Below are 12,038 nucleotides of genomic sequence, written 5' to 3'. Positions count from 1 at the left end.
TAAGGGTAGCTAATACCATGCTTAATGCTCTGGAGAGAGGATCAGCTTGAAGAAGACTTGTCCCGAAGAATAATTTGTAACCTTGTCCACTTCTAAGCATGCTGTGCCTTTGTCTGAGCTCACATCATATAGGCTTATAAAAGTGAAGTTTTCCCCAGCATAGTTTTCCCTGTCTCTAGTTCTTACAGATGATTTAATGGGAATCTGTCAGCAGGTTTTAGCAATATAATCTGAAGACAGCATGCTGTAGGGGATAAAACACAGATGTTAATGATACATCTCTTATCAGCTCTGTGCAGTTGTTTACTTGCAACATTGATTTAGCACTATGAGATTATCATTCCTGGTCTATATTGCCTCATACCTGATAGCCTGCCATACTCCCTGCTGTGATTAACAGCTCACTGTCTATAGACATTGGAGATACAGAGCCTGGCGTGGGTGGGGCTGATGGTTAAATCTAAAAATCCTGATTGTGTCAGAACCACTGCAGCCAGTAATCTAAGTGATACATCATTGCATTCAGGGCCACTTTGCTTACATTATACTGCTCTCAGGTGAGGTAGCAAAAACTTGCTGATAGATTCCCTTTAAAAAGAGAGGATGTCTTCGAATTAAAGAAATATCATCCAAATCAGAGACACCCATCTGTACACTGCAGATAATATATGCCATAGATGGTTGTCAACGTAAAGGTTATAATACCCTTTCACGATGACCACACGTATAAGAAGATCTGTGGTATTGAAGATCCTCATTTAAAAAGTTTGACCTTCACTATAGCACAATAGACTGTATAGGTATATGGTTAAAACATTACATTACTTAACAATCAATATGGATTTGTGCAAAGAGGCAATTCACCATCCAAACTTGCCAATCACATTGTATAAATATAGGGATGACTGAAAAACTATTGCAGCCAGTGGATCATCTGCAATTGTAAATGTCCTATTGCATCTTTAATGTACAGAAGCGACCAAAATATTTGCTTTTTTTTTTAAAGTGTGTGATGCCTTCTGTCTGGTTGTTGTGATGCCATTTTCCTGGTGATTGTAGTAGACCAGAGACAAATGGTTCTCAGCTCAAAGGATGAAAATTGTGTTTAGCTTTGTTTTATCCCTTTATTTGTTATTTTTCCACATTTGCTGGGCCAAACGTTTTGCCTATTTTGTCATGGATAGTCTAATTTTGCCTAAAAAAAAATATATATATTTTTTTTGTTAGTGTGTTTTTCAGATAAAACATGGCAAAGACAAAGCCAAATTTATCACAGGATGTCAGGAAGCCTATTATTCCAAGAGTGAAGGCAGGCAAAAGCCAAAAAGAGGAGCTATGGGATTCACCTGTTCTCAGAGTCAAGTGGAACAGCTGACAAACCTAGAAGATGACCATGGAAAGCTTCCTCAAAAGTTGACCAAAGTATTAAGAAAAAGTCTGTATCTGATGTCCATAAAAGTGCTGTACAGATTTCGTACAAAAAGTGAGACACCAAACTGTGGTGTGACAGCTAACAACAGGCATGAACAGGTGTGAATGCACGAGGTCCAGTAAAGAAGCCGTTCATCTTTGCAAAGAACCAGAAGATCCAACTTGAGTTTGTCAAAGAGCACAGCCAATGGAAAGAGACAAATTTGTCTAACATGTTGCGGTCAGATGAATTCAAGATCAGTCTGTTTGGTAGTGATGGCAATCTCTATATATACTGCCCAATTGGAAAACATAATGATGTAAGGTACCAAACGCCTACAGTGAAACATGGTGGTGTCAATGACATGGTTTGGGGCTGCTTTTCTGCATCTGCCATTGGCCCTCTGCATAGAATTGATGGAAATATGAATGCTACCATCTACACGATATGCTGGAGAATGTAATGCTGCCACATGGTAAAACCAAAATAGGCAGAGGCTGGACATTCCAGCAAGACAATGATCTTAAGCACACATCCAATGTTTGCCTTTTGCAATGGCCAAGCCAATCACCTGATATACACCCTATAGGGCACATTCAGGATGAGTTAGGGCGACGACTTCGAGCCCGTACCCATAGAAATATTGTTTGAAGATCTGCAAATTGAATGGAGCAAGATCTCTCAAGATGTCTTCACAACAATCAGACAGAAGTAATCACACTTTTAAAAAAATGCAAAATTTCTGGTCTCTCCTGTATATAACCTCATTTTACAAAAACCTTTGATCTCTATTTAGGTCATATCTTTGATCCTTTTTCATAGATTTAACACAGGCCTGCCCTGATTTTCATCTACCAGCAGTGTACTTACCTAGGTTTGTAAGAAGATAGGCAACTTTCTCGTAAACCTGAAATAAAAAAATAATAATCTTATGCAAAATATTTACCTACCTAAACATCTCTCTATTTCTTTGTAATAAATGATTTGTATCTTAAGCAGAGGAATTTCATAAATGTCAACTTGCTACAAACAGGGTGTGAGCAGCGCAGATAACGTGTTACCCCGAGGCAGGAGCTGTTGCCAAGGTTTCAATTGATTTAGACATTGCATTTGTGACCTTGTAAGTTTTCTTTTTCTATAAATAGTCTATGACTTATAAGCGGGCGCTCTTTGCCTATGTGCAGTGGATTATTTACTTTTATATTTACCTGTCACAAGTCTAAAGTAGCCATTTTTCACTATTATTTTGCACCTTCTGCTCTCCTGAGTAATCTATTTTTTTTAAATACTGCCTATGGTTTCAGAGATATGGGACTTTTTACTTACCACTTCTTTTATGGTCTTTGCTAAGAAGGGGTTGCTCACAGGGTAATAATGCAGAGCAACCTAAAGACAACGTTCAGAGTATCCTGTGAGTCACATCCACTCAGTAAAGACTATAAAAATTTGCCTTAAAGGCGTGGTCGACTACACAGCAAAGTGGCCATATCGATGTAAAGTTCATAAACAAGGCTTGTCTCAAATACCTTGTGTAGTCAATTGTGCCTCTGAGTGGCGCTATTATGGTCCGCTCATCCCCATCATGTGACCCCCGGCCTTTTTTTACTGTACTGCACAGTATTTTGTATTAGTGTACTGTAATAAATTTGTATAAATACAGTAAATATTTTTTGGTTGTGGAACGAATTGTCTGCATTTCAGTTATTTCCTATGGGAAAATTTGCTTTGATATAAGAATAACTTGGTTTAAGAACACACTCCCGGAACCAATTATGCTCGTAATTGAAGGTTCCACTGTATATATGTGGCGCCCTGGACAAGCCAGGACGTCACATGTACTACACCAACACACCCAACACCCCGGTTAGGCACACCGAAGCCAAACACAAATCCTTGTTGCCTCCCTCCAGGGGCTGATGTCCACACCAGGGGGTGGACCAGGCGAGTGGTCCCGCCCACGGAGGAGTTCACAGTCCTGGAGGCGGGAAAACAGAGCAGTGAGTTTCAGATCAGTTAGGGAAGTGAAGTGGTAAAGGAGCAGACTGACAGCGTCCGGGTGTGTGGCCCGGACGGTACAGCAAGGTTGGCAGACGGTGGTGACCGTCTGCAGGAGAGGCCGATTGGAGCCAACCGTAAGGACCGTGGACGGGCGGTGGCCCGGCAGTAACGGACCGGTGAGCAAAGAGAAGCCAGCACCATCCGGCAGGGCTTACGGACCCCGACAAGGCTAGGAGTCGCCGTTGAAATTGTCAAATCCATTAGCGAAGGGAACCTCCGGGGTTTCCCAGCAGCCAAGTCCCGATTGAAGGCAACAGCTCAAACAGAGGGAAACACAGTCACCGCCAAGGCTACAGTTCCCAGGGCCACAGCCTGCGGGCAAAAGGGGCTCCTTCAGCACCCATCCAAGCTGGGGAGCGGGTTACCGGTGGGAACCCATTGGAACCATACACAAAACACAGGTGCAGGGAAAGGCAGTCACCATCAACCTGCCGGGAGGAGAAACACCGCAGCCGTCTGTGGGACCCGTCCATCCAGCCGTTTGTTTTACCGGAGACTTTGTATTCATCATTGGCTGAGTGAGTACCACCGTGCCGTGCGGCACAGCGCTGCCCCTGCGACCCTGCACCTCGCCAGGCCCCGTAACCCGCCTGCTATACATCCCTACCCCTCACCGGGCCCCGGGACAACCAACCCCCCTACCCACGGAGGGGAGAACCAACATCCAAGCTGCTCCCTGTCATCGCTCCAGGGATCCCCGTCCAGAGCAGCGGTGGTGTCACAACCTCACCACAACCATGGGTGGTGTCACGGACAATATCACTAAACCCAAACCACCCCCTTTCACTCACGGGCGAGGAACGCCGCTCGAGTCCCCGGGATCCGGCCCACCGCTCGAGCCACCACCGACCAGCAGCAGCAGCAGTAGCCAGACCCGAGCAGTGGGTGAGCGCAGCGTCCCCTCCTCCGCCCGCGACATATATACGCAGTGGGTGGAATTACACTACTGCCACCTTACAGCTATCTCACTCCTAAACTATCTCCCACTCACCTGCTTCAGAGAAACTGCCACCAAAGTAGATCCTTGCTGACAATTCCTCCCCTGTGCTTCTTCACACGCACCCAAGGCTGTTCTGGTTTCTCTCCGGGTGTCAATTTTGTAATGTTTGCCTAACATGATCCTTAAGCCTAAAGCTGGGTTCACACATAGCGACAATGACGTCGCTGTTACGTCACCATTTTCTGTGACATAACAGCGACCTTGTAAGTCGCTGTTATGATCGTTGCTTAGCTGTCAAACACAGCAGACACAGCAGCGATCATACCGACACTCGTCGCTGTGGAAGCCATGCTGCACTTGGTAACTAAGGTAAATATCGGGTAACCATTACCCGATATTTACCTTGGTTACCAGCGCACACGCTTAGCGCTGGCCCCCTGCACTCCTAGCCAGGGTACACATCGGATTAATTACCCGATGTGTACTCCGGCTCCGGCTACGTGTGCAGGGAGCCAGCGCTAAGCGGTGTACGCTGGTAACCAGGGTAAATATCGGGTTGGTTACCCGATATTTACCCTGGTTACCAAGCGCAGCATCGTTACACGAGTTGCTTGTGGCTGGTGGCTGGTTGCTGGTCACTGGTGAGATCTGCCTGATTGACACCCGCTTAGCGCTGGCTCCCTGTACACGTAGCCAGGGTACTGATCGGGTTACAAAGCAAAGCGCTTTGCTTAGTTACCCGATATTTACCCTGGTTACCAGCGTACGCTGCTTACACAGAGTCGATGCTCGTTGGTCTCCCGCCGTCAAACACACCGATGTGTGCTGCACAGCGGGAGAAAAACGAGCAAAAAATGAACCAGAACAGTGTGTAACGATCAATGATTTCAAAGCAGTGGCCAGGTCGCTGCTTAGTGTCACACACAGCGAGATCGCTGATGAGGTCACAGGTACGTCTATGTGAGAAGTACCCCTAACCTAGCCATATCCCCAACAATAGCCCTAATTGTAACTCTATCATGTCCCTAACACTTTCTCTATCCGTATCCCTAAACCAATTCCTTGCCCTAACCCTTAACTTAGCCATATCACCAACACTATCCCTCTCCCTATCTTTAAGCCTAACCTTAAACCAATCCCTTACCCTAACACTAACCCTAGCCATATCCCTAACACCATGTCAATCCGTATTCCAAAGCCTAATCATAAACCAATCCCTTGACCTAGCCCTATCACTACGACAAACCGTAGCCCTAACCATAAAAAGGGTAAAAAGTATAAAACACGAAAAGATAGCTTTTAGTAATGTATGGAGACAGTATTGGATCATGTGTACTGAACTGTAAATGATTCAGTACTGTTTCCTCTCATTAGTTAATTTTCTATTATCTCAGTTGCTGCTTATGCACTAAGAGAGCTGTATAATAATATACAGTACAGGTGACAGATGTGGTGACAGACCCCCTTTAAGCTGCCTATATTCATAGCATAGAAGTTAGTTTCTTCACTAACAAAAATGTGTGTCACTGTCAACTGTACATGACCCAGGAAGGTTTCTAGTAACCATGTAGAAACAGCAGTTGAATCTATGCGTGCATTCACATGGCATCATTGAGCGCACAATAGGCTGCTTATTATGACCATGACAGCTACTTTCCTATTTCCTTTTATCATCTAGCAATGGCATCACTACTGCTACTCAACAAATTGTGCAATGTGTAGTAATGAAATTAGAACCGACAATACAATCACTAGACTGGATAAGAAAATGTTGTTTTATATCAATTTAGTTATAACAGTTAGCGCATATACAGAATCACTGATGCCTAAAGCACAAACATTTGCTTTTATGGGGAAAATACTGAACTGATTCAATTCAATCTCAGCCGCTCAGTAATCAGCATCAGGGAATCCAGTTATGTGATATAATGAGGAGCGCAGGGCACACATTACTGCGTTTATAATAATGTGCACTGGATAGTTCAGGCTGAAATGTCTGTCTATAGAAATCAGAATATTTCTGAGCCTCATAGAAGTTTATGATTATATGGTGTCACGCAATAAGCGTGGTGAGCGCGTTCAGACCAAAAAGAGTCTGACGCACAATGAAAAAATTACCAAAACAAAACCACAAGCAACTTGGGAACACCGGGGAAACAATAACAATGATGGACCATGGTGCTAATGAGAGGGTAGATCGGACACCTCCTATCCTCACCTTTAGCTGTCCCTACTCTCCTAGCTAGTCCCTATACAGGCTCCACAACTGTTGCCGAGCAGCACCCTGAGACCCTGGGAAGATAGATGCCATGACTAGTGAGAGGCAGGTGAGGTTTATTTAACCCATTGCTGCATTAATAAGACAAGAGGGTAGAAAAAACAAACAGGGGATAAACAGCAACACAAAAGTATAAAGCCTGGCTTCTGGAATGCTCCAACTCAGCTCCTTCCACGAAGGGGGCCAGTATAGAAATGGATTTGTATCTTCAGCAGGGATTGCTGGGTAACACCTCTATTTAACCTGAATGACTACAAATTAATTGCAGCTGAAAAACTCTCAGCTAGGAACTGCTGGAAAAGCTGATAACACTGTACAGCACGTGCTCAGCAGCTGAGCTGCTCGAGGGTCTCCAGACCCAGGGGTCTCGTGGTCACTTCAACTGAAAAGGGGGTTGTGGTTTGGGAACGTAGATGTACGGCCGGAGCCGTATTAAGTTCGTGACGCCACCCACAGGATGTGGTGAAGGTGGACACCACCTCTGCAGTTACGGGGCACCCAGGGGAGATGTTTGGCAGCAAGTTGATATCCCCTCCGTGAGCAGGGAAGGTGGCTCCGGGACCCCTTGGGGGTGTTTGGCGGTGCAGGGAGATGGGCGACCGGAGGGTGCTGTTGTACTCACTATTAGTAAACACACGAGTCTCTGGTAAACCAAGGTGATGGTGATCGGTGCCCACAGCCGGCCGCAGTCTGGTCCCCCACCCAGCTGGTGGTCTCTGTCTTTCTCCGACACCTGTGTTGGATGATGGACTGTCTGTGCTTGCAACTTCAGGGGTCCGCTCCCGGCTTGTGGTCGCCTAAGGAGCCCTTTCCCCGCAGATGCTGGCCCGTGGGATCTCTGAGCTGTGGCGGTGGCTGCTTATCCCCCTCGTTGGGCTGTTGCCTTCAGTCTGGACTTTGGGTGGGACAGGACCTCTAGTCCTGGCCGCAATCAGTTAATTAGCTAGCCCCCAGTAGCTTCTTGACCTAGTTTCAGGGTCTGAGTTCCCCCCTTTGTGCTCCGGATTCCCCGGGTCGGTACCGCCGGGCTACAACCCTGTCCCGGTCCACCTCGGTTCCACCGATCCGTCTTTCCGGCTCCTGCAGACGGAGACCGCCTCCCAGCCAGGGGTACCAGCGCTCCTACCCTGGCACCTGCTCAAATTGTTTTTCTTGCCTCTGCTGGAGCTGCACACAGCTCCAGCCCACATACCTCTCCAACTTGAACTCCAGACTTGTTCTGTTTACTTTCCCGCCTCAGGCTCTCTGAACTCCTCGGTGGGCGTCTTCCAACCGTCTGGTTCTGCCCCCTGGTGTGTCCATCAAGCCCTGAGGGGGGTAACTAGGGTTTAAATGTTTGGCTGTGTGTTACCTATGGGGGACACGTGTAATGCAGGGCCCTATTTGTGACTACCTGGCTAGTCCAGGCCGTCACAACAGCAAAAAGATTCAGTCGTAAAAGAAATGAAACACATTTAATTTTAGAGAGCCAGGTGGAGATGAGAAGCTCCGGTCCAAAGGCTGTCACTAGTCTCCAACAACAGGGAGACAGCCGTCACAAATGGGGAGCAAAGAATTGTTACCATAATGGAGACAGCCATTGATGAACCTTACTTACCACATTAAGGGACATGATGATCATGAAATTTATGCAGACTCCGGTGCCCGATGTTGCAAACTGCCAATACTTCTTAATGAAGTGCCAGTTTAATGATGCAAATTGTTCCATTGCAACCAATCGATATACGACCACTGCAAAGACTGCCGTCAGCACTAGAGAGATCTGAATGGAGACATGTGCAATTTAGTAGATGAACACAATTAGGAGAAATACAATTTAGTTTTTAGCTAAATTGTGTTCTTTTTGGGTTCCTTTTATGTGGATATCTCAGGGTTTCCCTTTCTGATGAAGACATATCAAGAATTATCTAAATAATTTATCTCTAATCTGTGACTCTAGAGCTGCTGCAAAACTACAACTTTCAACATGTCTTCATAACCACGAACTGCCACCACAGACAGTGTTCTCATATTTTAAGTGTTTTCCATAATGTTTGCATTTTCATATTTGTTCACTTTTTTATTATTGAGACCTCAATTCTATGTCTACAATTGATTCCTAAGGTTAAGGGAGCATAGTGCAAGTGAAGTGGTACTTTTTGATATCTGCAGAGACCATTCTGGTTACCTACACTCACCACTAGAGGGAGCATGCTGCATATAATGTTATTATTGAATTTCATTGACAAACAATTAACAGTAAATTCCAAAGCTCCCCCTGGTGGTGACTGTAGGCAGCCATAAAGTCAGCAGGTTTCTGCTACCTCATCTGAGAGCACCATAATATAGGAAAAAAAGACCCTGAATCCATCGATGTATCACTTAGTTTACTGGGTGCATCAGTTGTGACAAAAGCAAAATTCTTAGATGTAAAAAAGCTCAAAAAGCTAACCCTACCCACACCACAGCTCTATATGTACACTTTATAGTAACTGTGAGCTGCTTATCAGAGCGGGGGGGGGGGCAGACAAGGGCTCACAAACCTTGTAGTCTAGGATCAGTGATTCAGATTGGCGATAGCTTTCTTAATTTTATTTTAAATTGTTTTTTTCTTGTGCTCTTTCCATTTTTTTCTTCCTATATTTAACACATTGGGCCCCTATTAACCCATAAATGCAATTGGGTGGTATTTGAATAAATGTTTATATTGTTGTCTTCCCCTTTAACTAGGGCTGATATAAGCCCCAGTAACAGAGTGAATAATGCCTCCTGCATGAACTACAGAGCTGATCTAGGTCTGCTAGGACCCAGGAGCTCCTGCTCCCTCACAGCACATCTTGTAACAGTGACTAATCAATGTCTATACAGCAATCATGAAGGCAGAGATGGTAATAAACCATTTCTGCCTTCTATGTTGTGTATTTGTCTGTGTCTGGCAGCTGGTTAATTGCTCCTGCATATGTTCGATTTTTTTCACCTTCTTACTCTGCGATATTGCTTTCTTCAGGATAAATCACAGATGTACATCTGGTATATCTGTGTCTTCATCCTGAAGAAGGAGCTATTGCTCGAAAACTCTTAGAAATAAATCCCCATATTTTCCAAAGAAGTTTCCAGTTGATACATCATATGGCAGAATTGTGGTTACCCCTTTCACCTCCTACTCCCTTTGAACATTCAGCTACGGGGACTGCAGCAGCTCAGGATTCTCTTCTACATGCCTTTACAGGGGTTGTGACTGTCACAACCACCCCAGGTGAGCAACCTCTTATCTCATCTCCCACCCGACCTCCACCCGAGTAAGACCTGATTTTCACCGATTTTGTCTCTCCAGCTCCTGTATTATTGATTCTTTGTAAACATAAGCATTCAGTTTAAGCTGTAGGGTAACTTGAAAAGTTTTTCCTTCTTGTATATTCAAATTAAATATAGTAACAACTTATTTCTACCTAATTTTTTTTTTTTTTTAAGAAAAATCCAAAATAGATCACAGAAAGTAATGGAGGACAGGATTTCCTTTCATCCCACTTTTCTCTTTGGGACCACTGCCCCACAAAACACATTGTAAACTGTATGTATGCTAACCTTGCTCTAAACTTCAAAGTCAGATTGGTTTATATATATAAAAATTCGTTACCATGAAGAATATCCCTGATACAGACACCATGAGTCGGCTGAGCTTGTCACTGAAGGGCTGGAAGGGTTCGGGTTTGCCAGTGATCGGATTCACCCGCTCCAATTTGGAATATTTTGCTTCAAACTGTGGACGTAATTCTTCCTGGAAAGATATAGACTGGTAATAATCATTTCACCTACATATGAGTAAATTGACAATAATATGAATCTCATTTACTACTGTTATACCTCTCATCGGAGCAAAAAGAAAAAAAATATTCAAGTAGTTATTTATTGTTCAGCTTTCTAAAACATGGCCCCAACATCATCCACGGTCCCCCGAGGACCGTGTTTCACGTGTTGAGACTACTTCCCCACACCTACTCCTGTACCCTGGTAACTACTAGGTATGCTCTATTTATGTATACGCTGCTTTTTGTACTTAATATACCACGTCATTGGATTTTCTCCCAGTTAGGCCATCAGACATTTACTATAAATATTTTTTGGAACACTATGGGGTTACCCTGTGGGTGAACTGCCCTCTGCCTGTGGGCACATCTATATATATAATTGCCTTATTCTGTCTGTCTGTCTGTCTGTCTGTCTATCTGTCTGTCTGTCTGTCTGTCTGTCATGCTCCAAAATTGTGTCCTTACGGTGACACAAAGCTGATTGGCCGCTGGGCTCGCCATGGCCCCGCCCCCCCACACGGATTGGCCGCTCGCCCAGGCTGCGCCCCCACACGGATTGGCCAGCCGCTCGCCCAGGCTCCGCCCCCCCCACAGATTGGCCTCTAGCCCCGGCACCCTGCAGGCATTGGCAATTCAGCCACGCCACGCCCCGCCCCCCTCACGCAATGCACGTTAGCTCTGGCCCCACCCCCTCCCTCCCCCCGCGCATTTCTCTAACTGACACGGCTGTCACGGAGGTGAGTACGGTACTCCCTATCCCCCCCCAACCCCCCCCCCCCCCCGGCCCCCGCTCCCAAAGGGGTGGTGTGGATACTCGCATGGTTACAAGCGCTGTCACGGAGGTGAGTACTGTACTCCCTCCCCCTCCCCCGGCCCCCGCTCCCACGGCAGTGGTGGGAGTGGTGTGGATACGTTGGTAACCATGCTCGCATGGTTACAAGCCCATCAAGGTCCTGCTGCGCCGGAAGGTCCACACGCACACACACAAACATACACACACATCAGATCACACTCACACTCACTCTCATACACACCTCACACACACCTCACATCGCATCCACATACTCACGACATCCTGGGATATCGCTTGCTTCTCGGCGGCGAAAATGTGCTGTTGTGATCTTCCAGGACCTGACGGAGGATCACATGGCCAGAAGCATGTGATATCCCCGGATGTTGTGAGTATGAGCGCGTAAGTGCGATATCGTCAGTGTCTGTGTGTGTGAGTGGATGCGATCGGGTGTGTGTGAGTGGATGCGATCGGGTGTGTGTGAGTGGATGCGATCGGGTGTGTGTGAGTGGATGCGATCGGGTGTGTGTGAGTGGATGCGATCGCGTGTGTGTGAGTGGATGCGATCGGGTGTGTGTGTGAGTGGATGCGATCGGGTGTGTGTGTGAGTGGATGCGATCGGGTGTGTGTGTGAGTGGATGCGATCGGGTGTGTGTGTGAGTAGATGCGATCGGGTGTGTGTGTGAGTGGATGCGATCGGGTGTGTGTGTGAGTGCATGCGATCGGGTGTGTGAGTGTCGGCAGAGGAGCAGGGCGTGCTGGAGGAGGCTGGG

At 46.1% G+C, this 12,038-nt stretch overlaps 1 protein-coding gene across 4 annotated transcripts in view; it reads right to left on the bottom strand.

Annotated features, from left to right (window-relative positions):
- The window catches only part of ANO3 (anoctamin 3), a 680,216-nt gene that overhangs the window by 37,495 nt on the left and 630,683 nt on the right, over window positions 1-12,038 (bottom strand). For all 4 annotated transcript variants that reach the window (XM_075325490.1, XM_075325493.1, XM_075325491.1 and 1 more), the window contains 3 exons: window positions 10,304-10,444; window positions 8,285-8,449; window positions 2,282-2,318 (listed from right to left, as the gene is read on the bottom strand). In XM_075325490.1, the coding sequence (XP_075181605.1) occupies window positions 2,282-2,318; window positions 8,285-8,449; window positions 10,304-10,444 (343 nt within the window). The remainder of the gene's footprint in view (window positions 1-2,281; window positions 2,319-8,284; window positions 8,450-10,303; window positions 10,445-12,038) is intronic.

The sequence above is a fragment of the Anomaloglossus baeobatrachus genome, chromosome 10 (assembly GCF_048569485.1).
Source record: "Anomaloglossus baeobatrachus isolate aAnoBae1 chromosome 10, aAnoBae1.hap1, whole genome shotgun sequence".
NCBI lineage: Eukaryota > Metazoa > Chordata > Amphibia > Anura > Aromobatidae > Anomaloglossus > Anomaloglossus baeobatrachus.
This window is presented reverse-complemented; position numbering and strand designations above follow the sequence as displayed.